A 19,888-nucleotide genomic window follows, 5' to 3' on the forward strand; every position below is an offset into this window, starting at 1 on the left:
CCCCCCTTGTTTTCACCATCTTCTTACTCGATTTTTGGTTGATTGAAAGAAAACGAGAAAACCCTAGTTCTACAGTTTCACCCAAATCGATTCGAGTTTCCCGAAGAAAGACGAGAGAGAGCGGTTTTAAACATAAATTTTACAGTTTTTTTTTAAAAGATACCGATTCAGTTTTTCGGGTATTAGATCCGATTTCTTTTGGTTAGACCCAGGTATTCTTTGTAATTATCTTAGTTTTCTTTGGACAATAATGTAAAACACTCATTTCTTGATTTAAAAAAAAAATCAAAAAATAGACCAAAAAAGAAAGGAATTTTTGAGATTGTCAGAAATGTTTTAGGGAGTTCTGAGACGAAAACTCATTCGTGTTTAAAGGAATGAATGTTGTATTCATGGGGAGAATTGGGTCCAAGCGAGTTATTTATTCGTCTCGGTGGTCTTAGGTTGGTCACTTTCACTGTTCTTGGAGTTCCTATTGCAGCTGCTAGCTTTAAACCTTCCAGAGTGAGCTTTTTGAAACAGAGCCTGCCTCCTGCCACAAGATTTTTTGTTTTTAGTACAGATTGTAATATATATTCTTTTATGTTGCAGGAGCCTTTGAGATTTGCTCTAGCTGCGGGTACTGGAACGTTATTCCTGGTTTCATTGATTGTCTTGAGAATTTACTTGGTATTGAACTTGCTCTACTTCTTCTCTTAAAAGAAGTCTTTACTTGTGAAAGCTTGATTTGTTTTTGACTTTTGGGTATATTTTCTTAGGGATGGAGCTACGTTGGAGATAGACTACTTTCTGCAGTTATACCATATGAAGAGAGTGGATGGTATGATGGGCAAATGTGGGTCAAACCACCAGAGGTTAGTAGTCTATCTACATGAGGAAATATAGCAACACAATCTTATTGCTACCAAGTTTTCATAGTTGTAGCTAATTTTGAAAACCTCTGATTTTTATAGTTCTCCATAAATTAGTCTTTTGTGGATGTACCTGAGTAATTAGTATGAAGTATCAAAGCAAAATCTATTCCAAAACATTGGCAAAAAAGCTTGTAGATGGATCTACGCACTGCCAAGTGCCAAGTTATCACCCGTTCCGGAACTCTATTCATATGTATATGAGATTAACACTTCCTACAGAATTTAAGAACTAAAGCAACTGATGAATTACTATGACTTTGAATTTGTGTCCTCAGGTGTTGGCTCGCGACAGGTTGTTAGGCTCTTACAAGGTAAGCACAATACACAAACAATGTTTCTGAGTCAATGTTGCAAAAACAAAAATCAGCAGAGTTTGTGATTTTCAGGTGAAGCCAGTAATCAAGATGCTCAAACAAACATTAGTCGGAACAGGAGCTTTACTCGTGTCAGCATTCGTACTATTCGTATTCGCAACACCAGTCGAGGATTTCTTTAAAACCACTCTGGGAGCCAAAGATAACCAAACAGAAGTTTCCATTTCAAGAACCAACAATAAGTTCAATATGAGGTATTAATGGAGACTGATCAAAAAAATTTATGGCTTAAAAAGAAGTAGCAAACTCACCTCTTTCACTAATACAAAACTCGCAGGAAAGAACAGTTGCTTCGGTTACCTGTAGATGTTGTGACCGACGATGATCTGGCAGCGGCCGCGGCTGAGGCTGCTGATGGAAGACCTGTCTATTGCAGAGACCGTTACTACCGTGCATTAGCCGGCGGTCAATACTGCAAATGGGAAGATCTCGTTAATAAATAGTTGTCAAAACAGAATAATCAACACAACACACAAGCTCTACGTAAGTTTTGATTAAAATGGCTTTAATAGCCTAAAGCCTCATCATCACTATATCAGAGATTATTGCATTCGTGGGTTCGTTGACCACAGGGGTCATCATGTCAAGAACTAAAGGCCCATATTAATGATGTTTAAGTCTCCCATTAACGGACCATTAACTTTATCAGTTGAAAGGCAAGAAGCACAAGAGTTATTACTCTTTTGATAGGTTGCGTGAATTGTTAAAAAATTAAAACTTCGAAAGAAAAGAAAAAGATGTTCCTAGAATAAAATTTTTGGTAGGCACACAGTTCAATTTCCAAAACAAGAAAAAGCGTGGTCCAGTTAAATTTACTTAGATATAGTGTACTTTCTACTTTAAATTTCAAAGAAGAAAAAAAACAATGAGTCAAATACTCTTTATCGTGACATTATCAGTAAGAGTCCAATAAAATGGACCAACCTGCCAGCTTCTGCTGTTGTTACTCTTTATCTTATTTGTATTCTTTTAGTTTATGAACAAAACTATATGAAAACGTATCACTGTGTAATGGACTGTAAGGTTAACTATGTTGGATGGGAATTTAGTTAGGTCTGATGTAAAGAAAGACACGTTAATTCATGTTATACGGAAATAAATTTGTTCTACACATTCTCATACGTAATATCAGTGGATGTTTTTTGCGTTGCGTGAGTAAAACATTAATGTAATCTACGACTAGTGTTTATCTCTTCATGTGTGGGATCAAATTATAAAATTGACGACGGTAAATGAAAGAAAATGTAACGGGTGAAACCTGCACAATCACGACAACCATTAAAATTCCGACGACGATAACTTGCTGAGTAAGATATAGTTAAAGCATTTAATGGACGCCACGGGGACTGTCACATAGATTTTTATGTGAAGGTAATTTACCTAAACACTACTTTAAAATAAAGTGCTGTGTGTACATAGATGTTACTAAGAAACAAAATTAAAATAAATATAAAGTGTGTACATTAAGACGTTTTTGATGTATAATGCGGACATGCAAACCAAGGAGTATTGTTGTGTACTGTGTACATACAAACAAAAGAGAATCACGAGAACCTAGATTCTTGCATAAAAACGTACTTCGAGGTAAGACAAAATTGTTGACTCAGACTTACTCTAGATGTATACATCGAATTTGTGGGGGTATCTTACCGTTGTTAACCGGAATCGACACTTAGCGTACCGTACAACACCAGGCGCTAAACAACTCGTCGGTTAATATATATCTTGTTTTTGCAGATGTTATCATATTAAATAATTAGTGTAAGCTGTGTTAGGCAGGAAATTCGTATGATGTGGTCGTTGGGAAAAAAAAAGAAGAAGATTAGTGTAGTTTGGTTGATATTCCAAGGATTTGAATAAAAGTAAATACTACTAATTAATTAGTTTAGGTTAAGGTCACATGTCGCGAATTAATATCTACTTGTTGCGACTCAGCTGTCCTAACTGTCATAATTGAACCAATGAATGATTGAACCTCAGTCAACTAATCGGGGAAAATAGGGAAGTTACTACAAATGTTTTGGATTTACTCTGAAAACGTATATGTTGTTCATTTGTTTCTGCAGTAGACTAGTTCCCATGTAATTAATATCAATGTCGTTTAGAGGAAAGGTTTCATAATCCTAGTGTGTAACGTAACATCGAGCTTCTTCTGCACATCTTTTTTTGGAATGGGAAACTGAGAAGAATAAAATGTCAGATCTCTTGAATATAACGAACGGTTGTGGATGGTTTGGAGGAGTTTGGACTTTGGAGTTTGCAGAGATAAGAGAGAGAGATCTGGTTCGATTTCTTTTAGAGGAAAGTAAAGGATGGGAAGAGATCTGGAGGAATGGCATGTTATGACACATGGGCCGTAATCCCAAAAAGCTGTGCTTAGATCCAAATCTTAGTATTATGTGTGTTCTCACTTGCATCTTCGGTTATATTTGTATCTCTGTAATACCAAAATAAATTACGTTTAATGAATTTTGCATGGCTCAATGGCTCAATCAGTGAATCCTATGGATAAATAAAATCAATCGGAACAGTTGATCAGAGTTATCTTTTCTTCAAACAAAAACATATTACGTTTTCACCTCAATATAATAGTACATTTTACTTCAACCGGAATATAATGTACCCACTGATATTGGGTATATTATAGGTTGTAACCACTTTTATTGATATAAAAGCTCAAAATTAAAACCAAAAACGAGACTATATATTTTATTTTTATTGACTTTTTTTGAGTGGGTCATTCGTATACTTTCATAATTATTTTCTTTATCTTTAATAAATTTTAAGAATTATACACAACACGCACAAAAGAGATGAATTGTTTTGGTTTCATTGGTTAGTAGACCTACAAAGTTCGCATTTACGTAATCATGCCTTGGTGAGTCATGAGGCACTTCACCAAGTCATTCCCAACTCCTTGTTGCATTGTCGATTATTTCCATTTCGTAACGCATTAATACAAACCGTACGTACGTGGAAACCAACATAACAACATATTAACTCAAAAAAAATACTTGAGAAGAAGAGAAAAAGCATGATTATAGATACCTTGGACAAGAGAGTACAAACAAATACAAATAATGGTTTTAACAAATTACAAATACAAGAGACGACAATTTTTTTAAAAAAGGCTATACCGTATATATATATTCGATTATTCATAATGGTTTTCAAACGTCAAACCAACATCATAATGGTATTCTGAACCACATGGCATCATGATTCTATCGAACCTACATAATAATACTACTGTACCATCTTTTATCTCTTACCATTTTTAAAGTATATTCAACCCCACTCTATTTTATAGTTAAATCTCTATTTTAAAGCAATATTTATTCTAATCCTATTCTATATTTTACTTTAAAATAGAGAAAATAATAAAATTGATCTATATATAGAGCAATTCTATTCTCATCACTATTTTTTTTACACTAACTCTATTTTAGAGTTAAAAATAGAATAATAGTACATAGAAGAAAATAATATTCTATTTTTAAGTTACTCTTACATAGTATTTTCTTCTATGTAAGAGGAAATTTTTATACAAACAAATCACAGCAAAAAAAATTAATTAATAGAATCAGTATCTTTTTGGATGAAGCTCCGTTCTCTCTCATAGCTGCTCAATCCTATTTCGCTCGCTGCCGTTTTTAACGCCGTCAATTACTCTGCCGTCGCAAACCGGGTTTCACCACCGTCAATCTCATTGCAATCTTTAACTCCTAGCTCAGCTCTAGCTTTGATCCGGAGATATTCCCATCTTCTGTCCGGATTCCGACAAATTCAACTCGGGTTCTACTCTTTAATTCTGATTTCATCTTCCGTTGTTACAATAGGTTTGGTTAAAATCTTCATAAGAATTTAATAGGAAAAAACTGTGCTCAATTGGTGGCTCTGTTTCCCCTTCCTCTTTTCGTTAATTTAATGGAGAAACACTTGGAGCAGTATATTCAAGATATGTCAATTGAAGATGAAGAGGATAAACCTCTGGTGTTATCTAATCTTCCTCAGTTTTACTCATCTGAAAGAAACTTAAAAAGCTTAATAGGTCGGTTTCTTAACCCTGACTATCAGCGTATGTCTAATTGGATCTTAGAGATGCCAAGAATTTGGAGACTATATGACAGAGTCAGAGGTGTTGCTTTATCAAGAGATCGTTTCCAGTTCATTTTCAAATATGACGAAGATATAAATGAAATTTTGAAGACTGGGGTGTGGACTCAAGATGATTGGGGAGTAGTTATGGAGCGATGGGTCGAAGATCCTCCTGCCAATTATCTGATGTTTCTTCCAGTATGGATTAGGCTTCGTAATTTGCCAGTGAATCACTATACGAAGGAGACTATTACAGAAATTGCTGGTTGTGTTGGTCAGGTTCTAGAGGTTCCTTTTGATGAGAAAGAGGCTCAAAGCAAGGACTATGTTCGGGTTAGGATCTTACTTGATATTTCAAAAGGGCTGAAAAATTTCAAAGAACTTCAACTTCCAAATGGGTCACTTGTCAAGATTGGTATTGATTATGAAAGAGTTCGAAAAAGATGCTTTCAGTGCCAAAGGCTGACTCATGATAAAAGTAGATGTCCTTTTGCTCAGATAGAAATTATAGCTGGAGATTGTCCCTCATCAAATGTTCTAGCTGATTCAATCAAAGCTGATCTGCTGAATCCGAAGAACTCGAGACTTAAAACTACAACGCAAAGAGCAGTTCAAGATTCTACAAGAGCCTTCTCTAAAGACAAGGAGATTGATTTTAGTGACAAAAATTTTACAACTGGAGAATTTTCATCACCAAAACTATTAGCTGATGCAATAAAACATGATGGGATGAATCAGAAGACCTTGAGTTATGGAACTCCTCTTCAAAGCGTGCCTCAAGGTAACTCTTTTTATTGCTCTCCCTCAGCCTTATACTCGAATGGTTTAGAGGCTTCCTCCTCAAAAAATTTGCAACAGAAGCTACCCACTGCTAAAAGACCAAGATCTTGGTTAAAAAATACTAAGGATCGTAAAGGGAAAAATCTGAAAACTCAAGATAAATCTCTAGATAATCAGATGGAGATTAGTGGGAAAAATCTAATTCAAGAACAAGAGAATGGTGTGGCCAAAAGTCTCCAGAGAGACACAAACACGGTGGTTCCAGGTGAACTGCCGCAAGATCAATAGGTATTTTGAGCTGGAATTGTCAAGGGCTGGGGAACTCTTGGACAATTCTTCATCTCAAGGAAATGAGAAAGGCTCATTTTCCTGATATCCTTTTCCTCATGGAAACTAAGAACTCAAGTGTTTATTTGAAAAAGGTTCAAGGTTGGTTAGGCTATAGTAACCTTAAAACGGTTGAACCAGTAGGAACTAGTGGTGGACTTGCAGTTTTTTGGAAAGACAGTATAGATATCAAGTTTTTGTTTGTTGATAAAAATATTATAGATATGAAAGTTTCTTGTGGTTCTAAAGTGTGGTTCATTTCTTGTGTGTATGGGAATCCAATTACAGGCCTTAGATCTGCAGTTTGGGATAAAATCACTGATTTTGGATTATCTAGATCAGAAGCTTGGTGTATGATAGGTGACTTTAACTCCATATTATCCAATAAAGATAAATTGGGAGGACCATTAAGGGATCTCGTTTCTTTTCACCCTTTTCAAGAGCTTTTGGCAAGCTGTGATATGACTGAATTAGGTAGTTCTGGAAATGGTTTTACGTGGGGTGGAGTTAAACATAAACAGTGGATTCAGTGCAAACTTGATCGTTGCTTCGGAAACCCAGCTTGGTTTTCTTTGTTTCCAAGTAGTCGACAACAGTTTCTTGAGAAGCTAGGATCAGACCATAAACCTGTTTTGGTTAATTTTTCATGTCATAAAGAGCCTCATAAGAGCCAATTTTGGTTTGACAAAAGGTGGGCAAAAGATCCTTCTTTTATGGAAGTAATTCAAAAAGCTTGGAATGATAAGAAGGTTACGGACAACAATAGTTTTGTGCTGATAAGATTTGAAAATTGCAGAAAGGCTATTGGAAGTTGGAAGAAAAGAGCATGGTCTAGTTCAGAGATTAGAATCAAAAGACTGCGAAAAGAGCTGGCAACACAAGATTCATCTTTACATNGAGATTAGAATTAAAAGACTGCGGAAAGAGCTGGCAACACAAGATTCATCTTTACATCCGTGTTTCACGAGAATAAATGTGATTAAAAGAGAATTGGCCATTGCTTTTCGAGAGGAAGAAGTGTATTGGAGACAAAAAAAGCACAGAAAAATGGCTCCTTCTTGGGGATAGAAACACTAAATTCTTTCAGGCATCAGTGAAAGCTGCAAGAATAAAGAACTCATTACCTTTCCTGGTAGATGATAAAGGAATAGAGCAATTTTCAGAGCTGGGAAAAGGAGAGGTTGCAGTTAAGTACTTCACTGATTTGTTTAAATCTTCGACTCCTACTCCGGTTAGTGATTTGCTCCTTAACTTCCAACCAAGAGTATCAAACAATATGAACCAAGACCTTTCAAGGAATATCACTATAGCAGAGATAAAGCAGGCTGCATTTTCGATTAGCAATGAGAGTGCTCCAGGCCATGACGGTTTAACTGGTTTCTTTTTTAAAAAGTATTGACATGTTATAAAGGACCAGGTTAACAGTGAGGTTCTACAATTTTTTGATACTGGTATTATTCCTGAGGGTTGGAACCATACTCACTTGTGTCTCATCCCTAAGATCCAGGCTCCATCAAAGATGACAGATCTTAGACCTATCAGTTTGTGCTCTGTGATCTACAAGATTGTCTAAAAAATCCTGGTACATCGATTGAAAAAGCATTTACCAACTATTGTCTCTCCAACACAAGCTGCTTTTGTATCAGAAAGATTGATCTCCGACAATATTCTGATTGCACACGAAATCACTCACAGTCTCCACAATCATCCTTTGATATCTCAAGAATTCATGATGGTCAAAACAGATATGTCTAAAGCATATGACAGGGTCGAATGGTTTTTTCTAAAAGACATGCTTCAAGCTCTTGGGTTTCATGATAGGTGGATTTTTTGGACTATGGGATGTGTCTCCTCTGTGAGTTACTTAGTAATAATAAATGGAGAGCCAGTTGGATTAATCAAGCCTGAAAGAGGCATTAGACAGGGAGATCCTCTTTCTCCCTTTCTTTTTGTCTTATGCACTGAAGCCTTGATTCATTTGTTCGATCAAGCTACAATGGCAGGCAATATCACTGGTATTCAGTTTCATCACTCTGGGCCACAAATTAATCACTTGTTATTTGCAGACGATAGTCTGTTCTTCTGTAAAGCCAAAAGAGTTCAATGTGCTGAGATGATAAGATGCTTGCAGAAGTATGAATGGATGTCTGGTCAGGTGATTAATAAAGAAAAATCAGCTATTACATTTGGATCTAAATCAAATAACTTAGATTGGAAATGGATAAAAGAGAATCTGGGGATCTATCTCGAAGGTGGTGCAGGAAAATATTTAGGTCTCCCTGAATGTTTAAGTGGCTCGAAACAACAATTGTTGGGGTTTATAAAGGATAGGCTCCACTCTCGACTAACCGGTTGGTATGCAAAAAATCTGTCGCAAGGAGGTAAAGAAGTTCTTTTAAAATCTATAGCTTTGGCTCTTCCAGTCTATGCAATGTCGTGCTATAAGCTTCCTAAGGGCATCATCAAGAACATGATTTCTGTAATGATGGATTATTGGTGGAGTAATTCTCAAGATAAAAAGAAAATTCATTGGATAAGCTATGAAAAAATGACTCTGCCAAAGTCTGCTGGAGGTTTTGGATTTAAGGACCTGGAAATCTTCAATCAAGCCTTGTTGGCTAAACAAGCATGGAGACTCCTTCATGATACAGATTGCCTCTTCTCAAGATTTTTTAAAAGCAGGTATTATGCGACTGGTGAATTTTTGAGTGCCGCAACAGGAAGAAATCCTTCTTATGGTTGGAGAAGTGTTATTTTTGGTCGACAATTACTTTCTAAAGGGCTGAAACGAGTCATTGGTAATGGGAAAAACACTTTGGTCTGGATTGACAATTGGCTGTTTGATGGTAGAGCTATGAGGCCTAAGGGTATTCACTCCTTAATGAACATCAATCTTAGAGTTGTTGATCTTTTCAACCATCATACAGGAATATGGAATGACTTTCTTTTAAGATCATTGTTTCATCACTCGGAGATCAATATCATTAAAGCGATAAAACCCAGGATCGGGTTTGATGATTCGTATTGTTGGGGTGAAACTAGAAATGGTATTTATTCAGTAAGCTCAGGATATGATTTGATGTTTAGACTGCAGAAGAAAGATATTTTGGGTGTTGCTGAAGTTCGTCCATCCACGAATCCGGTTCTACAAGCTTGTTGGAATGTAAACACTGCTCCAAAAATTCAAGTTTTTCTTTGGAAAGCTCTTAATGGTGCCCTTGCAGTTGTTGAACGTTTGAGAACTAGAGCAATAAGGAATGTTGATGGGTGTATGTTTTGTGATGCAGAGGTTGAATCGATTAATCACATCCTCTTCCTTTGCCCCTTTGCAAGACAAGTCTGGGCCCTTTCTGACATTCCATCTCCGTATCTGGGCTTTGGTAAATCGATTTTTGAAAATATGTATTATCTTTTTGGTTTGGAAAAGAGAATTGATTCTATTGATGAAGTTAAGTCAGCCTTTGCTTGGATCCTATGGCATTTATGGAAGAATAGAAATAGTTTTCTTTTTGATGGTGTAATATTGGCTCCGGATGTCTTAGTGTACAAAGCTTTGGATGTCACTAGAGATTGGTCCTTAGTGTATAAGCAGGATGTATCCCCGTTGAAGTCTATATCAAAGCAGAAAGAGTAATGGCAACCTCCTTTTCAGGGAGAAGTAAAATGTAACATTGGCTTTTCCTGGTCTAAATCGTTCTGCTTATCTGGTGCTTCCTGGGTGGTTAGAGATCATGATGGTAAAGTAGTCCTTCACAGTAGAAGATCATTTGCAGATGTTAATTCAGTTTTTGAGGCCAAAATCAAAAGCTGGGAATGGGCACTGGAAAGTATGAAAAGTTTACACTTTGAAAATGTGACTTTTGGTGCAACCACTATGGAAATCATCAAAGCTATGCATAATCCTCATCATTGGCCAGCGCTAGTTAGTTCTATCTCTCATCTCCTTATGTTTGGTGAAGATAAACCACATTGGTATCTTCTTTTTGAGCCGACTAACTGCAACAATGGAGCCTTACTGATAGCAAAAAGTGTTACTTCGGACCTGAGGATTTCTTCATATGTTGCCAGTGGAACTCCTAGGTGGCTAACGGGTTTTTTTGATCACGAACAAAGGTTGGTAAGAACCTACTCTGGTCTGTCACCTCTTCCCTTTAATTAACACCTTTTCTATAGATTTCTACCTATATATATATATATCTTTAAGTTTTTCTTTGAGGTTTCTTTTAACTTTTCACTAAACACAAACAGACAAATTCCTCATCCCTAAGCGATTTTTTGATAATCATCTCCTACCTAGGTTTACCATCCTTTTTGTCTTCTTTGACTTTTTGGGTTATATCTCTTCCTCCCTAAGTTAATGTTATATATTTTTACTATTTCCTATCTCCTATATATTTACTTATCTCGTTTCCATTTACTTTTACCTCTATCCCTGGTCTTTCTTTCTTTTGCTATTTCTGATGTCGGACGAGTTGTGGAATGACCTGCAATACATGGTTTTGGGCAGAGATGACCCAGAACTGTTTGTTCCTCATTCGACTTATGCTGATGTGTTAGCTAGAAACCGGCTTAGTTTGATTGGGAGACCGCTTAATCCCAGAGAACAAGAGCTTAGACGTGTTATCTTCTATCTACCACATCATTGGGGTGTTGCTACGAGGGTTCATGGAAGGGTTTTAGATGACTCCTACGTCCAGTTTTTATTCAGCTCAGAGGCTGATCTGTTTACTGTTCTGCGAAGAGGACCTTGGGTGTTTGACAACTGGTTTGTGGCTTTGCAAAGGTGGGAAGACTTTCCGGAGATGGACTTCCTCACTAGTATTGATCTTTGGGTCCAAGTAAGAGGTATTCCTTTGCCTTATGTTTCAGAAGCCTCTGTTACGTTCATTGCTAAAACTCTAGGGAAGATTGTTCATTTGGACTTCAATGAAGAGACTTCCACGCAGATTGATTTCATAAGAGTTAAGGTAGAAATTGGAATCACAGATCGTCTGCGTTTTTTTAGAAAGGTCAGGTTTGAATCAGGGGAAGGAGCCATGATAGGTTTTGAGTATGAAAAACTCAATAAGATCTGCACTAACTGTTCTCGCATCAATCATGATTCCGCCCACTGTCCGTATCTTGTCCCACCCGTCTATCAAGATGATATCCTTGATGTTCCAACTGCTCAGGTTTTTCAGGAAGGAGAGGGGTCGAACATTTATAGCTTTCTTGGCGAAAAACCCTCCGCTCGAAGTTCTGTGCTTTCATCTTTCTCTCCCATATCGCAACCACCAAGGCTTGCTAATCCTGCTCCTAATCTGGAGGAATTCTTAGCTGCCCACCCTCTCAGACTCAAACTCCTAATCTAGACTTTCTTCAAACTCAGACTTCCTAGGAGCCTCATCAAAAGCTAAGAACGATACCAGGGGGAAGGAAAAAATTAAATATGAAGATGGTGAGTGTTCTAAACGCAGGAAAGGCAAGCATGTTCAGTCAGAAACAGAGAGGAATACTCGCCCACGAAGAAAGGCTCCCGGTGTTCGGTTTTACTCGACTGAACATGAATTTCCCTGATAACTGGATAAAGTTTCTAATTCTCAGAGAATCTTCAGTATCTTTGTCTCTGAGAGTCATCAGTGTCACTTAGGATTTTTTGGATGGCTTAGATTATAATTTTCACTTTTTAGATGAAGCTAGTAGCTGTTTTTTGTTCACACCTTCTGGTGTTATGATCTGGATATCAGATAAAGAAGAATGGCCGTAGAAGAAATTCATGAAGAACATTGACAGCAATCTTTTTGATGATGATGGAGGGATAATCAAGAAACTTTCAAACCCTACGCTTATGATGTATGCTTTAAGACCATTTTCAATGATGCTCATTGAATTCTTGGTTTTACTGTGCATAATTTGGAGTTGAGCTTATCTTACCATCATCCAATCGTTTTAAGGACGTCTCTGCACTTTAATATTACTCTGTTTCTCATGTTTTGCTGTAATAACCCTCTTTTACCAGAATGGTTTCTCACCATTGATGGTTGTGGTTTCAGTTTATTATATATAAAACGTACTTTGGAAAAAAAATAGAATCAGTATCTCGAGACGATAAAGCAACGAGCCTCTCGAGACAATGATATACGATAATAATACGGTATCCGTATATGAACATAAGTACACTTATGTGAACACAAAAGAGTATTAATTAAAAAAAAAGAATAGTCATCACTGTCAAAAAGAAGAAGAGTGGACACAACACAAACGGAGTCCTCTAAAATGATTCCTTGGTACGCATCATTTTCATCTTCTCTCTTCTTCTACCACTGTATTTAAACCCCTCTCTCATCTTCTTCTTCTTCTTCGATTCAGAGAGAGAGACACACACACACAACAACAACACACCAAAGGTCCTCAATCATGTCGTCGTTTCTCTCTTCCTCCACCACTGCTTTCTTTCTCATCCTCTGTCTAGGATTACGCCACGTGTCCTCCTCCTCCTCCAACGAACAAGGAACTTACATCGTTCACATGGCTCAATCTCAGATGCCGTCCTCCTTCGACCTCCACTCTAACTGGTACGATTCATCTCTCAGATCTATCTCCGACTCCGCCGAGCTTCTCTACACCTACGAGAACGCCATTCATGGGTTCGCCACTCGTCTCACTCAAGACGAAGCCGACTCCCTCATGACTCAACCTGGTGTTCTCTCTGTTTTACCGGAGCACCGCTACGAGCTTCACACCACTCGTACTCCTCTCTTCCTCGGCCTCGACGATCACAACGCAGATCTGTTCCCTCAAACCGGCGCATCTACCGACGTCGTCGTTGGTGTTCTCGATACCGGAGTCTGGCCGGAGAGTAAAAGCTACTCCGACGAAGGATTCGGTCCGGTTCCGTCTACCTGGAAAGGCGGATGCGAGACCGGAACCAACTTCACCGCTTCTCACTGTAACCGTAAACTAATCGGAGCTAGATTCTTCGCTCGCGGCTACGAATCAACCATGGGACCAATCGACGAATCTAAAGAATCGAGATCTCCTAGAGACGACGACGGACACGGAACCCACACCTCATCGACCGCCGCTGGATCCGTCGTCGAAGGAGCTAGCTTATTAGGTTTCGCTTCGGGAACAGCTCGTGGTATGTCTCCACGCGCTCGTGTCGCCGTTTACAAAGTCTGTTGGCTCGGTGGTTGTTTCAGCTCAGATATTTTAGCTGCTATCGATAAAGCCATCGCCGATAATGTCAACGTTTTGTCTATGTCTCTAGGCGGTGGTACCTCTGAGTATTATAGAGACGGTGTTGCTATCGGAGCTTTCGCCGCCATGGAAAGAGGGATTTTGGTATCTTGCTCAGCTGGTAATGCTGGTCCTAGCAGCTTCAGTTTATCAAACGTTGCTCCATGGATTACAACTGTTGGTGCGGGTACTCTAGATCGTGATTTCCCGGCCCTTGCGATTCTCGGCAACGGGAAGAACTTCACCGGAGTCTCCTTGTTTAAAGGAGAAGCACTGCCTGATAAATTGCTTCCGTTTATCTACGCCGGGAATGCTAGTAACGCTACTAATGGTAATCTCTGTATGACCGGAACTTTGATCCCGGAGAAAGTTAAAGGGAAGATTGTGATGTGTGACAGAGGAGTTAATGCTAGAGTTCAGAAAGGAGATGTGGTTAAAGAAGCTGGTGGAGTTGGGATGATTCTGGCTAACACGGCGGCGAATGGTGAAGAGCTTGTTGCTGATGCTCATTTGTTACCGGCCACCACCGTTGGTGAAAAGGCCGGTGATCTTATCCGGCATTACGTAACTACCGATCCTCATCCAACCGCCACGATTTCAATCTTGGGAACCGTCGTCGGTGTTAAACCATCACCGGTGGTTGCGGCGTTCAGCTCGAGAGGACCTAATTCGATTACGCCTAATATTCTTAAACCGGATCTGATCGCTCCTGGAGTCAACATCCTCGCCGCGTGGACCAGAGCTGCTGGACCAACCGGACTCGCTTCCGATTCTCGCCGCGTGGAGTTCAACATCATCTCCGGAACGTCCATGTCTTGCCCTCACGTGAGTGGTTTAGCGGCGCTTCTCAAGGCGGTGCATCCCGAGTGGAGCCCCGCGGCGATTAGATCTGCTCTTATGACCACAGCTTACAAAACCTACAAAGACGGTAAACCTTTACTCGACATCGCTACGGGGAAGCCTTCGACGCCGTTCGAACACGGTGCAGGGCACGTGTCACCAGCAACCGCCACTAATCCAGGACTCATCTACGATCTAACGACGGAGGATTACTTAGGCTTCCTCTGCGCGTTGAACTACACATCGTCGCAAATCAGAAGTGTCTCCAGACGTAACTACACTTGCGATCCCAGTAAATCCTACTCCGTCGCTGATTTGAACTACCCGTCGTTCGCCGTTAACGTTGAGGAAGCTGGAGCGTACAAGTACACGCGCACTGTAACGAGCGTGGGAGGAGCGGGGACTTACTCGGTTAAATTAACATCCGAGACGACAGCAGTCAAGATTTCGGTTGAACCGGCGGTTTTGAATTTCAAGGCAGCTAACGAGAAGCAATCGTATACGGTAACGTTTACTGTAGACTCATCAAAAGCGTCTGGATCTAACAGCTTTGGGACTATTGAATGGTCAGATGGGAAACACGTGGTTGGAAGCCCCGTGGCGATTAGCTGGACATAGTCGTAAACTTTTTTAATTATGAGAAAAAAAAATGGAAAGGGCTCTTCTTGTAATGCCGTTTTATATAAGAAGCTTTGTTTAGCAAAAAAAAAAACAGCATGCAGTCTGTTAAGGCTTGTTTAGTTTGTTTTTGTGGATGTCTCGCTGTTTTTTATCTTCCTAATTTTAAAAAGAAATATATTCTCCGGGCACAACGGGTGCCTGGAAAAAGAAATGATCAACAAAAAGTCAAGAATATTTGATAATTCACCGTTTACCATCATGTCAGTAAGTAAGATTTTTCTGTTGATTAGACTTTAGCCAAATGTATCTACCGAGGGTTGCTCCTTAACTAGAGTTTCTGAACTATGAAATTGATACCATAGGCATTAGCCTCTATAGGCATATGCATTGATTATCAATGATTAGATTTGTCGGTGAGAAAACCTCTTCTTTGTCACCCATCAAAAAGAAAACAAAACATGATTAGGCTTCGGCGTCGGTGAATTAATGGGTTTATTAGGACGGTGTAACTGAATGGGCTTTATTAAGACGGTGTAACTGAATGGGCTTTAAAATGTTTGGCCCATTATTGGTTTGAATGGAAACCTTATTATTCCCAAGCGTTTGTGGTGGAGTCGTTGTTTCCTGTATTCGTGTGTCGTGTCGTTTAGTAAATGCATTATCTGATTAATAGNTATATATATAGAAACAAAACTAAACGCTCATAATTAGGAAGAAAACACCAAAACAAATGATAATAATGATGATAAAAAAAATGTAATGCATGTTGAAGATGATGGTGATGGTGNTATAAGAAGCTTTGTTTAGCAAAAAAAAAAACAGCATGCAGTCTGTTAAGGCTTGTTTAGTTTGTTTTTGTGGATGTCTCGCTGTTTTTTATCTTCCTAATTTTAAAAAGAAATATATTCTCCGGGCACAACGGGTGCCTGGAAAAAGAAATGATCAACAAAAAGTCAAGAATATTTGATAATTCACCGTTTACCATCATGTCAGTAAGTAAGATTTTTCTGTTGATTAGACTTTAGCCAAATGTATCTACCGAGGGTTGCTCCTTAACTAGAGTTTCTGAACTATGAAATTGATACCATAGGCATTAGCCTCTATAGGCATATGCATTGATTATCAATGATTAGATTTGTCGGTGAGAAAACCTCTTCTTTGTCACCCATCAAAAAGAAAACAAAACATGATTAGGCTTCGGCGTCGGTGAATTAATGGGTTTATTAGGACGGTGTAACTGAATGGGCTTTATTAAGACGGTGTAACTGAATGGGCTTTAAAATGTTTGGCCCATTATTGGTTTGAATGGAAACCTTATTATTCCCAAGCGTTTGTGGTGGAGTCGTTGTTTCCTGTATTCGTGTGTCGTGTCGTTTAGTAAATGCATTATCTGATTAATAGTGGCTATACACTCCACAAGTCTATTTCGTATCATGCCTTCCGTGGCCAATGTTGGTTCACGTTGCATGATTCTAAACATCTTTAAGATTTTGAAGCCAAATATTAGGCATTTCACGATTACCGATATCCACATGCGAAAATTAAATATACGCAGTACATTACACATATGGGCATTCGTTTAAACACGTACAATGTGTATAGGGAAAGTTCGGTATTTTTAATATATTTTCGAAAATTAGACACAAAAAACGAAAACCAAAAGTGTGTTAAAAGGTATCCAACTATCCTTTACGTTCCAATTCAGATTAACAGGATCACTTATTAAGATTTGAAAAATATGAATTAAAAACGTAAAGAAAAAGTATAAACGACAATATAATACGTCGTTTCTTGCGGCCCTTTAATCATACAAAAACAAAACAATGGAACAAAGCGACGCATGAGTCACAAGCAATGAACAATAGTGGCCATCATCTAAATAAATCAAAAGTTGACAAACACATATTGTTGTGATTTGCACACCGCAAGTTTCAACTATTTATGTTTTTCTTCTTTTCTATATAGTGCTTTTAAGTCAAAAACTACTTTTATAATTATACAATTCGACCAAGACGTATCATATGATTTCAAATCCGTTCTACCTTTTATCTCGTAGATGAAAACATTGTCTTGACTATATAGGTGTAAAGTTTTTTTTCTTTTTTCACGACCATTATTAGCTTATATCCTTCTAGAATTTGACAAATCAGATATGTAGAACTTATACTTCGAATATGCAAAGATTCATTTTCATTTCATTCATAGTTTGTAATTATTGTTGTAGTCAAAGTCTAATGCTTCTACAAATAAGGGAGACAATCGTAGACCATTACTACGCGTTTGAAAAGGAATCCAAACTCCTAATTGCTAGCTAAAATACAATTAGAATGATCTAATATGATCAATTTCCCCGCATAACTTTCTGTCTCTTCTCTTTTATAAAGATAGAGAAAATGATGCATAATTTATTATCCATACATATATATATAGAAACAAAACTAAACGCTCATAATTAGGAAGAAAACACCAAAACAAATGATAATAATGATGATAAAAAAAATGTAATGCATGTTGAAGATGATGGTGATGGTGCTGGGTAAAGTGTAGCTATCGCGTGCCAAGAATAGTGGTCTAGGCCCACTCCTCCACAGACCCAACCTTATAAGCTATTCTTATGTTTTCATTTGTTGGTTTTTTCAAACAAAAAATGATTTAACAATTTATGTTTTCATATATCGAAAAAAGCAAGTAGGAAATAAAAGAAAAGGCTGCCATATCTTACAACCTCTCAGCTTTATCATGTGTGTTCTTCTTCTTTTTTTTTTTTTTTCCTTAAAAAAACGTAGCAATTTACACATCAAACAGGCTATGAAACTAATAGTATTTAATACACTTTGTTATACTAATAAACTGTGACCCAAAAAATCAAGGTTTTAAAATTTAAAATCACAAAATTGGACGGTAATGCAAGTTGACCATTTTTTATATATATATATATATATATACAATCAGTTAAGCATTATTTTCAGCACACAAAATTAGGCCAAAATAAATAAAATTACAAAATATTTATTCACGTAAAGAACTATATTGACCATGCTGTCACTTACTGTAGAAAATGGTCACGATACTGCTAGAGAAAAAGAAAGTAAAAAGTAAAAGGAAAGAAGAAAAAAACCGTGTCTATCATCTATGCTAGTAAACTAGAGGACTCTCATACTTCTCATGATTTTTCTTTTTTTGGTTAACATTTCTAAAAACACAAATAACTTTCGGTGTATTGTTGTAATTACCAACTTTTTTTTTTTTTTTTCGATTGCTTATGTCTTGCTCCAAGTATATATAAAATACAATGCAATTATGTATCAAAAGACTATACTATATAATAAGGTTAAGTGATAGAAAAAGAAACAAAAAAAAAAAAAAAGGTCGAAATCGTTTTTGACTTTTTCAACAGAAACTTCTCTTCTTGTCTTCTTTAAATATTCAAATTCTTTGTTCCACTCTTTGTGTAAACTCTTATTTTTATTTTACCTCTCTGTCTCTTCGTTGGAAACTCGGAAGCTTCGAATATGGCGATGACTTGTACAGATGATGATGAAACAGCCCTTTTGATCTCTCATCATCTCAATCAAGAACAAGAAGACGAAGACGAAGAAGAAGCTTTGTCTCTATGTGATTTGCCTGTGAATTCACTACCGAACGAGAACAACAGCGAGTTACGATCGATTGCCAAAGAAGACGATGAAGAATTCGAATTCGGAATCGGGTCATCGTTTAGAGCCGGGTCGGATTCTTGTGAACCGGCTCCGGAGATGAGCACAGCCGACGAATTGTTCTTCAAAGGACGGATCCTTCCGTTACGTCACTCCGTCAGTTTAGACGCCGGGGCCGGTCTTCTACTTCCCGAACCAACCCGGTTAATCACGAGATCCGAATCGGTTGAATACAGACGAACCGGAATTAATAGATCGGACCGGAAAATCAAAAACAACAATTTCATCGATTACAGTCAACCGAGTCCGCAGCCACAGATTCGAAGATCGTCGAGCATGACGGCTCGTGTGAACTCCATCAGAAACCCTAAGTCATCTACGATTTGGGATTTTTTGAGGTTAGGACTCGTCCGTACGCCGGAGATTGAGCTCCGAACAAACGGGAAAGTGTCAGTGAGTCGGAACAGTAGCTGTAGTAGTACGAGCACGAACTCGAATTCGAAGAAAACAGGAGAGACGACGACGACGAGATCGAGNCTTCTTTTCTATATAGTGCTTTTAAGTCAAAAACTACTTTTATAATTATACAATTCGACCAAGACGTATCATATGATTTCAAATCCGTTCTACCTTTTATCTCGTAGATGAAAACATTGTCTTGACTATATAGGTGTAAAGTTTTTTTTCTTTTTTCACGACCATTATTAGCTTATATCCTTCTAGAATTTGACAAATCAGATATGTAGAACTTATACTTCGAATATGCAAAGATTCATTTTCATTTCATTCATAGTTTGTAATTATTGTTGTAGTCAAAGTCTAATGCTTCTACAAATAAGGGAGACAATCGTAGACCATTACTACGCGTTTGAAAAGGAATCCAAACTCCTAATTGCTAGCTAAAATACAATTAGAATGATCTAATATGATCAATTTCCCCGCATAACTTTCTGTCTCTTCTCTTTTATAAAGATAGAGAAAATGATGCATAATTTATTATCCATACATATATATATAGAAACAAAACTAAACGCTCATAATTAGGAAGAAAACACCAAAA

The 19,888-nt window shown here is 37.8% G+C and overlaps 4 protein-coding genes across 6 annotated transcripts in view; all 4 read left to right on the forward strand.

Annotated features, from left to right (window-relative positions):
• On the forward strand, positions 367 to 1,933 carry LOC104729087 (uncharacterized protein ycf36-like). Its single transcript, XM_019233216.1, has 6 exons — positions 367 to 504; positions 592 to 669; positions 759 to 854; positions 1,190 to 1,225; positions 1,301 to 1,482; positions 1,566 to 1,933. The coding sequence occupies exons 1-6, from the start codon at positions 382 to 384 to the stop codon at positions 1,729 to 1,731; spliced, it is 681 nt and encodes a 226-aa protein (XP_019088761.1). The 5' UTR covers positions 367 to 381; the 3' UTR covers positions 1,732 to 1,933.
• On the forward strand, positions 10,884 to 12,637 carry LOC104727291 (uncharacterized protein At4g02000-like). Its single transcript, XM_010446357.2, has one exon. The coding sequence runs from the start codon at positions 10,954 to 10,956 to the stop codon at positions 11,842 to 11,844; it is 891 nt and encodes a 296-aa protein (XP_010444659.1). The 5' UTR covers positions 10,884 to 10,953; the 3' UTR covers positions 11,845 to 12,637.
• On the forward strand, positions 12,750 to 15,336 carry LOC104727292 (subtilisin-like protease SBT1.7). The gene has a single exon (XM_010446358.2). The coding sequence runs from the start codon at positions 12,890 to 12,892 to the stop codon at positions 15,167 to 15,169; it is 2,280 nt and encodes a 759-aa protein (XP_010444660.1). The 5' UTR covers positions 12,750 to 12,889; the 3' UTR covers positions 15,170 to 15,336.
• LOC104727293 overlaps positions 18,512 to 19,888 on the forward strand; it is a 2,370-nt gene continuing 993 nt past the window's right edge. The window contains exon 1 of one of the 3 annotated variants that reach the window (XM_010446359.2): positions 18,512 to 18,881. In XM_010446359.2, the coding sequence (XP_010444661.1) occupies positions 18,685 to 18,881 (197 nt within the window). In that variant the 5' untranslated portion in view covers positions 18,512 to 18,684. Of the gene's footprint in view, positions 19,359 to 19,888 lie in introns of all 3 variants that reach the window. The other 2 variants (XM_019232537.1, XM_019232536.1) reach the window with 2 other exon arrangements.

This window comes from Camelina sativa, chromosome 11 (genome assembly GCF_000633955.1).
Source record: "Camelina sativa cultivar DH55 chromosome 11, Cs, whole genome shotgun sequence".
NCBI lineage: Eukaryota > Viridiplantae > Streptophyta > Magnoliopsida > Brassicales > Brassicaceae > Camelina > Camelina sativa.

What these genes read in the sequence shown, in the direction of transcription:
- LOC104729087 (XM_019233216.1), top strand. Translation starts at nt 382, where the DNA reads ATGTTGTATTCATGGGGAGAATTGGGTCCAAGCGAGTTATTTATTCGT. An exon ending in TTGTCTTGAGAATTTACTTG is followed by an intron (nt 670 to 758) that starts GTATTGAACTTG and finishes ATATTTTCTTAG; the next exon opens with GGATGGAGCTACGTTGGAGA. An exon ending in GGTTGTTAGGCTCTTACAAG is followed by an intron (nt 1,226 to 1,300) that starts GTAAGCACAATA and finishes TGTGATTTTCAG; the next exon opens with GTGAAGCCAGTAATCAAGAT.
- LOC104727291 (XM_010446357.2), top strand. Translation starts at nt 10,954, where the DNA reads ATGTCGGACGAGTTGTGGAATGACCTGCAATACATGGTTTTGGGCAGA.
- LOC104727292 (XM_010446358.2), top strand. Translation starts at nt 12,890, where the DNA reads ATGTCGTCGTTTCTCTCTTCCTCCACCACTGCTTTCTTTCTCATCCTC.